At 43.0% G+C, this 17,089-nt stretch overlaps 1 protein-coding gene across 1 annotated transcript in view; it reads right to left on the bottom strand.

Moving 5' to 3' along the window:
* Positions 1–7,382: 7,382 nt before the first annotated feature.
* COMMD6 (COMM domain containing 6) overlaps positions 7,383–17,089 on the bottom strand; it is a 124,776-nt gene continuing 115,069 nt past the window's right edge. The window contains exon 7 of the mRNA XM_069205276.1: positions 7,383–7,582. Coding sequence (XP_069061377.1) covers positions 7,532–7,582 — 51 coding nt within the window. The 3' untranslated portion in view covers positions 7,383–7,531. The remainder of the gene's footprint in view (positions 7,583–17,089) is intronic.

Raw genomic sequence — 17,089 nt, 5'->3', positions numbered from 1 at the left:
TTAGAAAGCTATAGTGATCTTACCAATTTTACCTACTAAGACCCAAGCAGGAGGGAACTCGTTTCTGCGGTCCTATCGTTCTATCGATCAGTCTCTGTGGTCCTTCCACCCTCGCCATATGTGGCTGTAACGGGACCGCCGACGACAACGGGTCCAGAGTGCTTGCCGTAGTAACATACCCCCGGGCCACCCGTGAGAGCCTCGGGGGTATGACGTCAGACGTAGAAGGCGTTGGGACGATAGAAAAAGAAGACGGACACAAGAGAGGAGTGTGTGGAGAGACGGGAGACGCTCGGCGAACACGAGAGAAGGAAAAGCAAGACGAGGAGACGGAGACCGGACGAGAGGAACCCAACGGAAAGGACGAAAACCCCAGGGCACCTCCCGCCCCTGTTGAAGAGAAGCCGGGAGATCGCCAAACAGCCGGCCGCGTCCCCGGGGGGGGGGGGCCTCCTCAGGTACGTTTGTACCATAACTGGGATTTCCTGACAGAGTGGCTGCCAGGACTAAGGGGGTTTTTGGGGGATAAAGGGAGGAAAACGGGGAGGTCCTACAGAGAGGGGGAGACCCTCTAACAAAAAGGGAAGCCATAACCTCGATATCCCTAACCACACGTGTAGGGACACCGCAACAAGAAACTCTCAGGAAGAAAGGGAGTTCCTGGGATCACAAGAAAGGGTGAAGGTCACCGACAATTAAAAGTTATCCCATCACCAACCCTTCCCACTTCTACCTATCCCCTCACTACCCTACTAACCCTATATAGACTTTCCCTTACGCCCCACTTACCTGCTTTTGTTCTTTTTGATTTCTGGGGAACCTGGGCGGCTGATACAAGGGGAAGACCGGACCCCTTCCGAGGTTGGACCAGACCACGCCGGGACCACAGAAAGAGCCCTGAAAAAGGAAAAAGGGAGCTGAGTAAATGTAACACAACAAACCTTGTGGAAAGAAACAAGAGATCAAAACAGTCCGCCCTAAACAGAACTCAAATAAATCAGTTAAACCCCTTAAATCTGGCGCCTGTCGCATTATTCCAATATCTCTCTCCCTTGGGATAAAGAACCCGTCACAGTGGCGTTCTGCTCAGGGGCCATTTTCTAGTGTGGTACAGAAGGAAAGAAAGAAAGTCCTACCTCAGTATTATTTCCCGTCATAGCTAATACCGCGGGTCAGCGGGCGCCATGTTGGAAACAGGTTGGACATAGTTCTTCCCTATAGCATGGATATCATAGTCATAACAGAAATATCACCTGATAAAGCCCTGCATTATATTTTGAGACACTGTTAGCATTTGCTTGTGATATAGCATGTATTTATGTTAATTTTTATTTGGTTTGTAGAGAGCCTAATAATCGCAGCTCATGTTTTCTACACAAGAATATGATTGTTTCAATAAATGTTAGAAAAGACAGGTTTTTATTTTTCTTGTGTTTACCTTGTGCATGTAGAGTAACAACAAAAGGGTAGATCTGTTTTCACGAATTCCTTGCGAATCAGAATGGTCATGTTGAAAGGTTGCTGATACCATCTGGTACCCTGGTAAGGGTAAGGGGTCAGAAGGGGCACTATGAGCTAACTAGGAATTGTGTTAACATGTACTGATGGTATATGTGGACTAAGTCCCTATATCCTGAAGTTCATGTTGACCTAATGTGCAGTCCTACTTAATTTGTAGGAACTATATAACACAGCAATGGGGCGCAGAAAGGTCTTCATTGAACAAATGTTTTGTGATAACTTTGGTGGTGAGGACAAGCTGTCTAAATTGCTGGTGGTGTAGAGAGCACATAGGCCCTTGGCACGCACACCTGGTGGCGCCACACATCATTGCCAAACGTCTTAACTATTGCAACAGGGATCAAACACTAACAGTGGCAAGGGAAATGAAAGAAATCTCCTAGGCCGGCATGTCCATTTTGTTCTACCATCTTTTTGTACAAATTGTGCATGACGCAAGATAGACGTCTGCCTCAATTAAGAAAACGCTTCAGGATGTGGAATACAATATGCTATGTTATATCCTAAACAACTACGCTTCACCCATCACGTGGAAACTTTTGCTTGCATTGCCCTTTTTCTTGTGGATGTCAGTTATTTTTGCAGGTTTATAAGTCAGGATATTTTGCATCTGTTTTACTACCTTGATCATATATTCAAAGCTGGGTCGAACAGGGGCCCCCAAAATGTGTTTGACCCAGGGCCCCCCAAATACTTAAGATGTCCCTGCATCTTGATCAACTACCGATAGTAAGGACGATTTTTTAGTAACAGAATCTGTGAGAAAGGGCCTCTTTTAAAATGGTTAGCCCTTACTTTTTGCATGGTATTTGACGTGGTTGAAAAGTTAGTGCCCAGGGCCCCTGTTAACCAGGTTCACTGGGCCAGATCTCTTTCCCAAAACTGTTGTGATGCATTGGCACAGTTGGAAACACCTTAAGGTGCCACTATAAGTCCCTAGTAAATGGTACTAAGGTACCAGGGCATGATGTACTAAGGGTAGGCCTCTAAGGGCAGCAGCACAGCTTACGCCACCCTCAGGGACCATGTATCTAAGTGCACCCAGGACTGCCATTGCAGGCTGAGTGTCCTGGTGCAACCCTAAATTGCAAAACTGACATGGCACACATCCTGTGTGCCCTGTCCACTACACACTGCATGCAATATAGGTAAGTCAACCTTCTGGCAGGCCTTCCAGCACTAAGGCAGGGTGCACTATACTAAATGTGTGGGCATAGCTGCATGAGCAATACGCTCCTACTGTGTTACTTCCAAACCTGGGGCAAAGTAAGTGAACAGAACAGCCATTTTACATGCATGTGCTGGACACTTGTCAGCACGAGTTTCACAGCTACATGATGGCCACTCTGCACCCTGGATTGTTTGGTATCAAACAAGTCAGAATGTTAAGTCCAAACTGGTACTAGCAATTGATTTATTGAGAAATGTACCAAGAGCCACCTTAGAGGTGCCCCTTGCAAAGACTAACTACCCTGGTATGGTTGCTTGCTGGTCACAACCCACCTGCCACCACCAGACAAGATTCTGGAACCCTGGGATGAGAGCCTGTGCTCTCTGGACTCAGAAAACAAAGCCGTTACTGAGCAGAGGGGTTACACCTCCTCCCCCAGGAATGTGCGTAGCCCCGCCTATGAACTTCAAAGGGCTTAGCCCCCTTGAAACTCGACCCCCAGCCCTGCTGCTAGCAGCAGATGGCTGCCCCATTGCAAACCCCCCACTTTCGGCGGGAGCAACAGTGGGAAAATGCACAAAGGACAGAAGGAGTGGCCACCCCAGCTTGCACACCCCTAAAGTGTTGCATGCGAGGTGACCTCTCCATTCTTTTCCTTCATCTTGCATGGTAGGAAAATAGCCTATCAGGAATAGGGAAGTGATCTTTGCCAACAGGAAGTAGTCACATAGTGGGTGTAGCCACCCAAAGGTAGATGACCCATTGGTCACTACTAGGTACTCCCCTAAATGCCTACTAAAGGCAGTATTTAGTGGGCACCTCTAGACCTGCATGTCAGATTCCAAGGACACAAGAATACCAGCAAAAAAGAAGACCCAAGGCTCATGAACTGCATTTCTGCAGCAAACCCACAAAGAAAAATGTGCCAAACCTACCTTCTGCACCCAGGACTCCATAATCACCGCTGAGGGGTTACATGGGCCTTGGACGGACTCTAAAAAACCCCAGAGGACCTCCACTCTTCTAAAATCGCCAAAGATCTCCCTCCATAGTGAAGGCATCACTCCCTGCAACAATGAAGCCAAAGACCAGTGAAGTCCAGTTCACTGGCCGGACGGTGACCAAGGAATTGGACACAGCAGCCGCACCAAATTTCACCCGAATGGGCCCAGAGGACGAACCCTGCAAGGGTGCCAAATTTGGTGGCACTGCAACCTTCAGTGGGCGAACTGTGCAATAGCCACGGGTACTGGACCCCCAACGTCGGACACCCAGAAGAAAAGGACCAGGAGCAAGCCCCAATCAAGAGACCTCAGGACACGCAAGACCCACCCCCCAGAGTGGCCCTGCTGACCTGCATTCCACCCTCAAGTTGGCCTGCCTCCTGCTTCCAAGGGCACCTTTGCGCACAGCTCTTGGCTCACCTATCTGCTCTGCACCCGGCCTCCCTGGGCCCTGCACCAGAGAACCAGCTGTGCTCTAAGGGTCCCCTACCCCTTGCAACCTCTACATTCCAAAGGGACCCACTGGACTCACCTTGAAGTCCGCCAGTCCACTGCTTTTCCAAGTGGTCCCCCGCAGTGGTCCTGCACCAGCTCCAAGGACTTTCCAGCCCGCCAAACCTGTAAACTGCCATAACTCCCCCAGCTGGCCTACAGTACTTCTTGACAACCTCGACCAAAAAGCAAAAGGAGACATTGGTAAACGCATTGCCTGATTTTACATGTATTTTTAAAGTTTTCCCACATTGATTCCTATAGTGCGTAACTACGCACAGAAACAAGCTATTCTGAAGCACCGTGGCATAGAACTGCAGCAAATCATTCAAGAAAGAACAAGCTTAGTCATTATTTCTTAAAAAATCTGTTTCAGATAGTTTGTAATTAAATGCAATACTCACATCTATCCATAATAAGATTCGATTTTAGAGAATTGATTACATTCTCCAATATCTACTATAAACACTAAAGACTTGAGCAAGTCTACATAAAGCCTCTGTTAATTGTTCTATAAAATAATTCCTTTGCTTGCAGGTTGAAGGAGGGTCTTTTCAACCAGCAGCAAAGCCCACTGGTGCATTTCAAGTGCGTACCACATGTTTGATGAGTGTGCAGAGAAAGACGAAAGGGCTGAGTAGGGGAGAGGAGGATGGTGGAAGCTGGACAAGTGTTAATGTTTGTGCGTTTTTTTTTTATTCTGTGTCAGAGAAATTGAGGAAGAAGGAGGCCCGTTGAAGTGTGTGCCAGGAGGCGAAATGAGTGCTGTGCAAAGTAAGGGATCAAAATCATCATAGTAAGGAAAGAAATGTGTAGATGGGCCGGTCAGGATGGAATAGAAATGGTAGATAGTGTGTCAAAAATGAGAACTAAATCAATCGCTAATGTAGCTGCAGTTTACCCAGTTCAGCAGACTCCAAACAAATGGGTTTTGGGTGTGGTCTCTCAGGAGATGTTTGCAATACCTATTTTCATCAGTGAAATCCACCACGAGCAGCCAGCCTCCAGGAATGCTACACTTCCACCCTTGTTTATAAAACATGTGGGTGGGATCTTGTCAGCTGATAAGGCCTTTGTGGGCTTTAAATATTCAGAAGAAAAAAGTGATGGGTAGGATGCTTCATAAAACTCAACCACTGGTTATTACTCAAGCTGCATATCGACTCACTGTTTTTTCCCAGTATGCCACATTATTTCCTAGCTACACGTCACGTTATGTTTTTTACTCTGTAAAACACTCTGGCAGGCCTCATCTGTGAAACGTGTTCTCACGTTATTAAAATAAAATCGTTTCACAAATGAAAAAAACTAAACAGTGTGAATTGCATTAGTTTGCAGGGAGTTGTTTGATCCTCTGTTTCCCTTTTTTGTAGGAGTGGATGCTGTAGAGCTGGAGCAGGGGTGCATAGAAAACACTGGCAGAGTTGCAGGGAGTTGTGTTTAAAACGATAGCCTGCAGTGTCACGTTAGACACTCTCAGCTACTAAAAAGGTTTATACTTTACCAACAATCCAAGCGTGTCAGAGTAGTGCAGGCTTCCCATTACAAGTTACCTACAGCAGCTTTGGAGGGGCAAAAGGATAGCATGGTTCTGGGCAAAATGAGACACAGATGGAAGGGTCTGTCCGCCTCCTACTTGTTTTTTGAGTCGAGCACGTAAGCCCTCTGACCTGTTGTAATCTCTCTGTGGACTTTTAACCACGCCCACTCTTGCTATTTGTTGTTTGCTGTGCTAGTTTTAAATGCTTCATTTTTATTGGTGCATTTTGTGAAATGTCTCTCCTTTGTGTACTGAGTTCCCTCCCCAGGCGTATTAACTAAGTTAACATTTCTGCTGGCCATCCTCCTGTTACAGCATGTGTTGGACCTCCTCCAGTTTCGGTTTGCCTTTCATCCCAGCCGCGATACTTTCTAGACATTCTTGCAGGGAGCTGGTAACTCTCGCGGTCACCCTCATGGCGGGGGTGGCGATTTGAATCAGCTTGCTTCTGTCAACTGTTTTACTTTTCATTTTCAATTTATGTGGCAAGAAAAGTACAGTTATGAATTTACAACGCTAATGGCTCTAACTTGAGCAAACTCGAGACCCATTGCATTGCAAATGCTTGTTACTTTTTTGATACGTATGTACCTGTCACCGTTGAGGCAACAATAACCATAAAATTGCCATTCTCACTTAGCTTTTCTTAACATTATTATAGTTTATAATATGAAACACAAAGGTACAAAATACAACTAAAGATGCTACATAGCCGGGCTGTGGGGGTGAGATGAGAGAATGTTCATGTAGAAGATAAAAAAGCATAGATTCCCGATTATGTAAAATTCTAGAGACCAACTCTACAGAATAATACATTTTGAATGCAGACAGTAAAAATATGTACTCCATATTGTAGCAAAACCAGACACACATTTTGTTTTCCAAAATCTGAATTTTATTCTTAGAAAAGTTGTATAATTCTCACCTCTGTCGCTATATAGGTAACAACAAAGAGGGTAAAAAAAGAACATGTTATACAAATGGGGAATGGAAAAAAGGTCAGGATATCAAAGCATTGGAAAAAAAAGAGGGTGGACATGTTTTAAATACATTGTAGAGGCAAACAAATACGGTTAATTCCAAATGGCTAAAAAACAAACAAGGACATAATTGTCCTGCAAGCACAAGGGTAATGTCTGCCTGCAGGACAAGGAGCTGTTAAGTTTGGACCACCCAGAAGAGCAGAATACCAGTGGAGAATTGGACATGCATTTTTTGCTCTCTTCATAAAACTGGCAAGGCTGGTACAAGGCTGAGGTAATAATAGAGGTCCTCAAAGGGCACTGCCAACAAGGAGTGACCAACTAGCCTTAAAAGCATCAAATTGCTACCAATTCAAGTATCAATATTTTATTACGTACAGGGCATCACAACCCCTTGCACTAAATCTACAAGGTTCAAAGCACTACTCTGCTTTTTTACACATACAGGGCTCAATTATTTTTCAGTTTTTATGACTTGCGTCTCAAAATGAAGGGATAAGTCAAATCTGGGTTAGTAATATGTCACGCACTCAGAAAAAAAAGCTCTGCACATTTGACCCACAAAGTTGAATGGGCAAAGACACATACATACAAACTACATAACAGTATCCTGAAAAATGACAATCACCTGTTGGAATTATGTGAAATAAAAGAAATCCAAAACATCGTCAAAAATTATACAACTGTATGGGTATTTATTTTAACATACGGTACAAATAATGCACAGGCTTATAATCAGATCCTTCAGAACAAATGTGTAATACAAAAAAAATCAATCATAAAAGGTGCAACTGGGATTTAATGTGACTGTAAGAATTGGTTACACGGTTTCAAGAACAGCTGCCATTTCCTTGAATTGCTTGAAAAAATTCTGAAAACAAAATAGAAAAGAAGGGGATGAGTTGTGTAACAAAGCCATTAATATTCCAAATAAATAATTCTACAGGACTAGTTGCAAAAATGTAGCCTGTATGTACCAAAATTATTACATTTTCACAAAGTGAAACGGATAACTTGTAAACAAGCGACATTCAAACTGAAGAGATATTAATTAGCTACGAGCTTTGAATTACTTGTTCGGCAATCAGGGCTTATTTTCACAGCACTGTCTGCAAAATAAATCAATAAATCTGGTGCTGAAATTCTTACATTTTACGAAACGTATGTGAAATTCATCAAATTTTACAACAGGTACTTACTTGGCTGTACCATGGGCGCCCGCAGACAATTTTACAGGGGGGGAAGCATAATTTTAACTTCATCCATCCTGGGGCCATAGTGTTACGCACTGTGAGCCTGCACATCAGGCTGTACCTAAATCCTGGGGAGGCTTGGGAGTGGGGGGGAAAGATAAGCACCCCCTGTTTGCCCCTCCCCCCCACAGAGGTCCATGGCTTGTATTTCACACAAAAACTGAACACATGGGCTGGGCATACCACGTGTTCAAAGGTTAAGTGATTTAGTGCAGGAGATTGGTTTGAGGGGCAAATGCCTCTTGGCTGTGTTTTCAGTGTTCTCAGAAAACGATTTCTACTCAAACCATACCGCCACAGGCAAAACTCACAAAACAAAATATACCAGTGAAAAAACAGGAGAAAGTGCACATTATGTGTAAAGATTCTCTCCACCGACAGTGGCCAGATAGAGCAACTGCCACGGTCACCCGGTCTGCAGTCCTCGTTCCAGAATTCCAATATGTCAGAAATGACCTACTAGGGATCATTCTCAAACAGATGACTACAAACCCCATTTGAGAAATACAACAATACATATCTTCCCCCTTTATAACAAACATGAAACTAAATCACTTATTATTCACAAACTCTTAATAAATTACAAACAAAACTACCCCACTTAAATTATACCACTATAATTTTTCCTAAAAATTGAAAAGAATTAAAACCATACTGCTTATAGAATTTTTACTAACAGTAATCTTCAAACCTTTTTGGTTTTTCAATATTCCTGCCAGATCTACTCCATTTTTCACCAATACTAGAATCTATACTCATATGACTAGGAAACTCTTCTGTTCTCATTGGTGCTAGTCTGTTATCATTGGTGCTAATCTAATTGGTGTCAATGGTTTTCTGACACTCATGTGCACTCTTTTCATTCTCCTCATCCTCCAACCACACTCCAACTTTGTGTCCCACCTGTATATGTCCTTCCTTCATCACATTCTCTATCTTACTCCTGCACTTTGACAACACAGAACTCCTGCACATTGACAACACGTACATCTGCCACACTCTACCAGCCCTAACAATCAAATCATCCTCAAAGGATAGGTCATCCTTAACTTCCCAAAAAGGTAAGAGATCTTTGTCCACTAGTTTCTTCCGTGGCCACCCCTTTGTGATCATACAGTGCACCGTCCTTAAAATCTCATCTTGCTCCTGTTCAGCCTTCCATTCATCACGTAAAATACCTTGAAAACCTTCTTTCACAACAGCCACCCACAAATCCTCACCCACGTCTTCTTCCATGTTCTCAGTATGCAAAGGCATATGACTTAAGAAATCTGTTATGCCTTTCTTCACTCCAGGCAGATACTGCACATCATAATTATATTCAAATAGACGTATTGACATTCTAGCCAATCTGGGAGATGCTCTGTGCAACCCCTTTGTTGTTAATACTCTCACAAGTGGCTAATGATCACTTCTCAATGTAATCTTATTTTTTTAAACATACTGTCGAAAATGTTCCAATGCTCATACACACGCTAGTACTTCACGTTCAATGACTGAGTATCTTTCTTCAGACGAAGTAAACGACCGTAAAGCAAATGCAATAGTATCTTCCTGTCCAGCCTTATTCCTCTGCGTCAGAACCGCTCCAATTCCTCTACAACTGGCATCCGTGGTGATGATACACTGACGATTCGGATCAAAACCTTCTAATGGGGGTGCTTCACAAATGTCATCGTTGAGCGAATCGAATGCCTACTGTCATTCCTTAGATCACTCAAATTTTTTACTTACCTTGAGTAACTGCTTTAGGTCATAAGTTTTCACAGAAAAATTACTAACACATTTGGAATAAAACTCAACTAAACCTAAAAATGCACGGACTTCATCCTTGTTTTAGGGATTAGGCATATTTTGTATGGTAATCACAAATTCTTCCTTTAGTTTAATTCCCTCCTCCTACACAATATGACCTAAATACGTAACATGATCACAAGCAAATTTGCACTTGCTATACTCTGCTGTCAGTCCTTTCTTAGTTAATACATCAAGTACCTACAATAGGGTTTGGTCATGGTCTTCTCTGGACTTTCCCATAATGAATATATCATCTTAGAAAATCATGGTATTATCCACATTTTCAACATAGAATGCATCAATCTCTGAAACATAGCCGCCGCTGAAGCTAGACCAAACGGCACCCTCCTGAACCTAAAACACCGAAACGGCTTATAAAGGTGGTCAAACTTCTACTATCAGGATATAATGGAACTTGTTGGTAAGCTGCTTTAAATCAATAGATGAAAACCACTTTATTCCTTTTGTGCGCAATAATATTTTGTTGATGTGTGGCAAAGGAAACTGATCGATAACAAAATTACTATTAAGATCCCGTAAGTCAACGCACAATCTCAAATTCCCATTGGCCTTCTTCACTACCACCAGGTGAGCTACCCACTCCAAAGATTCATTAGATTCAATTATCTTTTCATCCTGTAATTTATCTAATTGCAACTTCACATCTTTCCTCAGAGATATGGGAATATTTCTCACTTTGTGCACATGAGGTTTAGCATCCCTTTTTAAGTAGTCTTTGTGTCTAAACCCTTTCATTTTCCCATTACACCCAGAGAACACATTTGAAAATCTATTCAGAACCACTTTACATATATCCAACTCTGGTTGAACTGTTAAAACTGGCTCCGGGTTATTTGGGTCCAATACTATTCCTAATTTGCCTTGGTCGGTCCAACCCAAAACAGAGGGACCCGTGACTACAACATACAAATTTCTTAATGTTTCCCTATCCTTGTGCTGAAATCTCAACTTCTTATATCCTAACAACTCAATACGTTCACCTGTAAATGTCTTAATGGTTATGTCTGGCATGCACAACTCATCACCCAAAGTTTGTTTAAATTTCCTTTTCCACACATCCTTATTTACAATCGTGTACTGTGAACCGGAATCAACTACTATAGATATGTCCAACCCCCCCCAATGTTATTTCACATATAGGATTTTTCTTCCTTTCTTCCTCTTCTGCAGTGTACAAAACAGAGTTATCATCTACCCCATCCATACACAGTAAACTCATATTAAATTCATCTTCCTCCGATGTGCTCGTGTCTTCCAGTTCGAACACATTACCACCACTCCCACATTTCCTTTGACACACTCTCTGAAAATGTCTTATCACACCACACTTTGCTTCCTTATAATTTATCATTGGCCAGGTGCTCACTAATACCACATCCATAACATTTCCTTCTATTTCCACTTCTATAATTTTTCCGTTCTACATAAGTTTTCCCTATGCATTTGTTTTTGTGCTCCTTTGTGAATTTCTTCCCTTTGTCTCTTGCTACTATGACATCTTCATTTTTACTTTCCACTAAGACCGCTTTGGCACATCTTCCAGTTAATTCTCCTCTTTTAACAATGTCAATAACTTCTTGCAAAGAACTCTCTCCTTCGGCCCATGAATTGTCTTGAATGTTAGAATTAGATGTTTGTATGAAAATCTGGTCACGAATGTGCTCATCGTGCAGGTTGCCGAACCAACAGTTAATAGCCAAATTCTTTAAGGCAGATACGTAATCTTTCACCGGTTCATCTTTCGCTTGTTTCCTATGGAAGAATTAATATTGATCCACCGCTACACAAACTGTAGGTTTATAATAGTTATTCAAATATTCAAGTGCATTTAAATACACATCTCCTTTGCCCCCTTGCCATTGTTTCTTATTTATATTTTTAAAAACGTTTAACCCACCAGGGCCTAAGCAATGTAAGAGAATTTAAAAAAGAATCTCTGCTGTAAGTTCCTCTTCATCAACAAAGGCTGAAATATAATTTTTAAAATATGCACACCCATTCTTCCCATTTTAAAATTGGTACACCAGCTACTGGTAAAAAAGGTTGTGGATCTGACAGGTTCTAAGTGTTTCAGGAAGCCATTGTATTACTGAATCTGTTTGTAATCAATCAAGAACACTGGGGGTGTCCCCCTCGTTCATCGACAGCTGTCCCTTTAAATCGCCTTTAATACGTGATTGGCAAATAAATATATGCAAAATAAAAAATCTAAGATCAACCACAAAATTATTATTATTATTTTTTAATAAGACCTAACTGTGTCAAAACTGCTGCAAGGATCATAAACTGCCAAAACAATAGTTTAAATATGGCGGTATAACCGGACTATATGCATAAATAATCTTGACTTGACTATATGCAGCAGCGTTGTATTATGCCAGCACACCATTCAAAAATGGCAGCACATGAATATAATGGTGCTCCCTAGCTTCTTCCTGAACTAAAATTGCGTCCGTCGGCGTAAATCATGTTCCGCTTGAATAGACGTATGCAGTTCACGGTGAGCGCACTCTTTCCTTCTGTTCCAAAAGGACCGTTACTGCTGTTGCGAGCGCTTACCTAAAAAATCCAGGATTCTGCCCCCAAAGATGACAACTTCTCCACCACGCTTCGCCAGCCTTCCCACAGCATAGAGAATGGTCGCTGTGAGGATGGCAACAATCTCCTAGTCGGTCACTGCAATACTTGCTGTGCTCACGGACATCCATGTTCACTGAACACTCCTCCAACTTGTCGCATATATATATATATATATATATATATATATATATATATCTCTCTCTATATATATATATATATATATATATAGATAGAGATAGAGATATATATATATATATATATATATATATATATATTATTTTTTTTAATTAAATTTTAGTAAGTGTCAGATTGAGCAACTGCCACTGTCACCCGGTCTGCAGTCCTTGTTCCAGAATTCCACTATGTCAGAAATGACCAGTTGGGAGAATTCTGGAACGGATGACTACACACCCCATTTGAGAAATACAACACTACATCGGGGCTGGATGTTATGCCCCATGCTACGACTAAATATTAGCACATGAGATAATTAATTTACACTCACAAACGGCAGAGTTTCCTGCTGTTTACAAATAGGAACCCCTTTTTTCCTTAGCAAGCGTATTGCTTTGCTTGCGCCCCTCAGTACTTTGGGCCTTTTCCTTTTTCTGACGTTCCCTCCACCTGTGGACCGAACCCCTTAACTACCCATCTTCCTTTTCTTTATCCCCATCCCCCTCCACTACATCTGCCACACTATGGCAGAAGGTCTCTCCTTCAACGACGAGGAAGTATCAGCTATCCTCTCAGCCCCCTCACTCCTTGGGGACACAGCTTTGTCAAAAAGCCTATCCCAGCTTGGGGACTGGGACTCCCTAGTGGAATTGAAATGCTCCCAGGTTAAGACCTTATTACACGGAGCTGTCCTCACTGAATACCTACGCAGTAACTCTGCACCAAACGGATTACTTGTCACCAATGAACCTCGCATATTCCTAGACGACCTGGAGTTTCGTAAAGATTGGTCGCTCATAGCATGGAAATGCACACGAGATTGGCTGATATTAATTATAAAAACCGCTACTAGGCTATCTGAAACCTTACTGATTCAGATAAAAACCAGTGAAAATAACCTGAAGTCAGGTGTGAGTATTCTCTCCTTCAAAAAGAAACTGGAGGAGGTAAACAAAAATATAAATGAATACAAAGAATATTTAACTCAGCAAAAAATAGGAACGTTTCAAAAAGACCTAAATCGGTTCTCCCTAGAAAAGATATACCTCTATACAAAACCTGACTACGTAGCAAAAAATTCCTCTAACACATCTGATACTTCCTCAGGGAGCAACACCAACTCAGATAGTGACAGCAACTCGTCAGGGTACACACGACAACGCCGCGGACGACGTGGCCAACGTCGAGGAGGATGGAATTATCCACCCTTACCTCCCCAATACCCCCCATACTTTAACCAACAATGGGGTTGGCCTAACCAGTATGGCCCCCCTCCACAATACCAAGCACCTTATCTGCAACACCCTGCCCAATGGTCCTTCTCTGAACCCCCACCCCCTTTTTTAGACAGAGGTCATGGGAGGGACAGAGGGAGGAGAAAAGAAGTACAGTGGCGTCCAAAAGAGGATGTTTTGGAAAACCCAATGCACAGGGACGCCATACCAGGGACAAGCAAGGCAAAGTGAACCCCGATTCAGAGAATACAGTTAACATCATTAACCTAACCAATCGGACCCTGAGTCAAATCGAAACCCAAGCATTAAATAAAGGCCTGAATTTCGTGCCTACCTCTAAAGTAGACCTATTCAGAACCAGAACAGAACTGGCAGGTCTGTTTCGTAAGATCCGCCTAAAAACCTTTTTCCTTGGGAAAGAATATGATACTCCCGCACAGAATACAGGACTACGCCCGAAATCTACCTTTTGCCCCCCAGCAGGGCAAATGCCCCCGGAGGTACTGGCTTTCGAGAAATCAGTATCCCTTAAGATCAATGGGCTGACTGAGTCATCCAACAAAGTATTCCACAATATGAGTAAAATCGAAATAGAGTCACTGAAGAGCCTTACAGCCGATCCTAATATTATCATCAAACCAGCAGATAAAGGCGGGGCCACTGTGATTCTTCCACACAAAATGTATAGAGACGAGTGTGAGCGACTACTGGGGAATACCAGACACTACAAGCGTCTGTCACGTGACCCTACAATTGATGTCCAAGAAGAGATCACCTTCCTAGTATCAAAAGGGAAGGAAAACAACTGGATCACAGATCATGAGGCATCATATTTGATACAAACCAACCCAAAAATCCCGTACTTTTATATTCTACCAAAAGTACATAAAGAAAAGATTCCTCCACCCGGTAGGCCCATAGTTTCCGGGATAGGCTCGGCACTTGAGCCTTTGTCAAAATTTGTGGATTTCTTCCTTAAACCGTTAGTCATAAGGATCCCGACCTATCTTAAGGACACCACCCATGTCCTCCTTTTACTGGAGTCTATAGCCTTTGACAAATCTAAGGAACTCCTAATTACTCTTGATGTGGAATCACTCTATACAAACATCTCGCAAGAGGCTACTCTGGAAGTAATAAGCAACCTGCTGGACATACATATGGGTGAATCCCAAACCCCCCCTGGGTTCATACTGGACTTAGCACATCTCGCTCTCACCAGAAACTACTTCAAGTTTGAAGATAGTTTCTTCTTGCAGACACAAGGCACATCGATGGGTAGTACATTTGCCCCTAGTCTAGCATGTCTATACGTTGACCATTTTGAAAGACATACGGTCCTACATGAGGACAACCCCTACCGAGATCAGATCAAACTCTGGAAGCGATACATCGATGATGTACTGCTAATATGGACCGGTAGTAAAGAAGAGGCCCAGGCATTCGCTGTTTGGCTCAACGGGGCTAACCCATTTTTAACCTTCACAATGAACATAGGTGAGAAAAAACTACCTTTCCTCGATCTACTAATCTATGAACAAGACGGCGGGTTAGCTACTGAAGTTTACTATAAACCAACGGACTGCAACAATTTATTACAATACCAGAGCTTCCACCCACGAGCCCTACGAGATAACCTCCCGGTTGGGCAGTTCCTACGGTTAAGACGAAACTGCTCATCCGTCACCGATTATCGCAAACATGCAGACAAACTGTCTACCAAGCTACACACCAAGGATTATCTCCCACATCTGGTTAATAGGGCACGAAAACGGGCACGCAACAATAACAGAGACCAGTTGCTACAGCCTCGAGCACAGAAACCAAGTCTGGATAAGATCGTATGTGTCACCACCTTTAATCCCCTATCCAATGAAATCCAGAAGATTATTAGAGAGAATTGGAAAATTCTGACATCAGGTGGCTTACCCTTTGAACCACCATTACACGCGTATAAGAGAGCAACCAATATACGGGACATGGTGGTCCACACTAGACCAAAGGAGAAGCGAGGTTCCACACAGACTACACTTTGGCAAATGGCCCCCCCCCGCAGGTCATTACCCATTCGGCAACCGCAGCGTTTGACCTTTTACCCATAGATCTACTACTATCGACCTTGACCTCAAAACCCCATGGGTGCAAAAATCACTTACAAATTGTAACAGCAAAAACGTAGTTTACTTAATCAAATGCCCTTGCCTACTTAAAAATGTGGGTATGACGACGAGGAAGGTGAGCACCAGAATTTGTGAACATAGAAGCACGATTAGGTGCAAACGAGACGCAACGAAGCTCACTAGCCATTTCCTACAAAGAAACCACTCTCCAGATGACATGTCTTGGACGGTCCTGGAACATTTCTCTCCTTCGACCCCCAGCATGTCAGAAAAACTATTATTTCTTTGTTCTTCCCCCCTCCCTTCTTGCCCCCTCCCCCCTTTTTTTCCCCTTTTTTCCCCTTTTTCTCCCCTTTTTCCTTCCCTTTTTCTCCTCCCCGCCCCCCCCCCCCCTTCTTTTTCCCCCTTCTCCAGTGTCCTCCTTTTCAGATTTCTACAGTTTTTCCACTCTGATCTTGGCTTCTACCGTCTATTCCTTGACTACTTCTGGACTATTCTTTCATATATTTTTTCATCTTTACTCTCCCCTTCTGCTCTTTCCCTTCTAACCCTAGAGTCTGACTATAAGGGGACGCTCCCTCTCCAGGATACCAGAGGCTAGTAGCCTCTATTGTTAGGGTAAGGAATTGTCTTCCCTGACCTACCACTCGCCGCGCATAGCCAGCATTGCTGCGACCGTTTTATCTGCAACCAGTACTCTTGTGTTCTGCATGAAATTTTGTCACGTGTGCTGTGGTGTGCCGTGGATTATCTTCTCACCGCCAATTTTGGTCTGTTTATGTTATTGCATTTACTATAGGTCCTCCCCAGGTATTCCCTTGGTTAAGGTAGGCCCTTCCTTCCCTTCCCCTTTTTCCTACTGCGATTAATTCTGCAGCGCGCAATAAGCATTTGCAACAGGGATCCAACGCCCTGATGAATGCCCAGAGACCCTCCATAGCTCAATCACAAGGGCAGAAACATGTCGGCTACTTTTTTTAGATAGGTTACCTTGTGAGTCATTGCTCTCACACTGGTTCCCCACTTCTTTTAATCACACCACACAGAACCTTCTATTAAACTCACCCTGGTATCTGAGTAGGTGTTTTTATTCCCATAGCACAGCTGGATCCCTTCTTTCCAGAAATCAAACTAATTTACGCACTCCCTCCTGTTCTTTTAACAGTGAGGTTGAGTCCGCCCAGGTGGTATTATCCTA

This window comes from Pleurodeles waltl, chromosome 8 (assembly GCF_031143425.1).
Source record: "Pleurodeles waltl isolate 20211129_DDA chromosome 8, aPleWal1.hap1.20221129, whole genome shotgun sequence".
Lineage (NCBI taxonomy): Eukaryota > Metazoa > Chordata > Amphibia > Caudata > Salamandridae > Pleurodeles > Pleurodeles waltl.
Note: the sequence above shows the minus strand (reverse complement) of the source record. Positions and strands in the feature narration are given on the sequence as shown.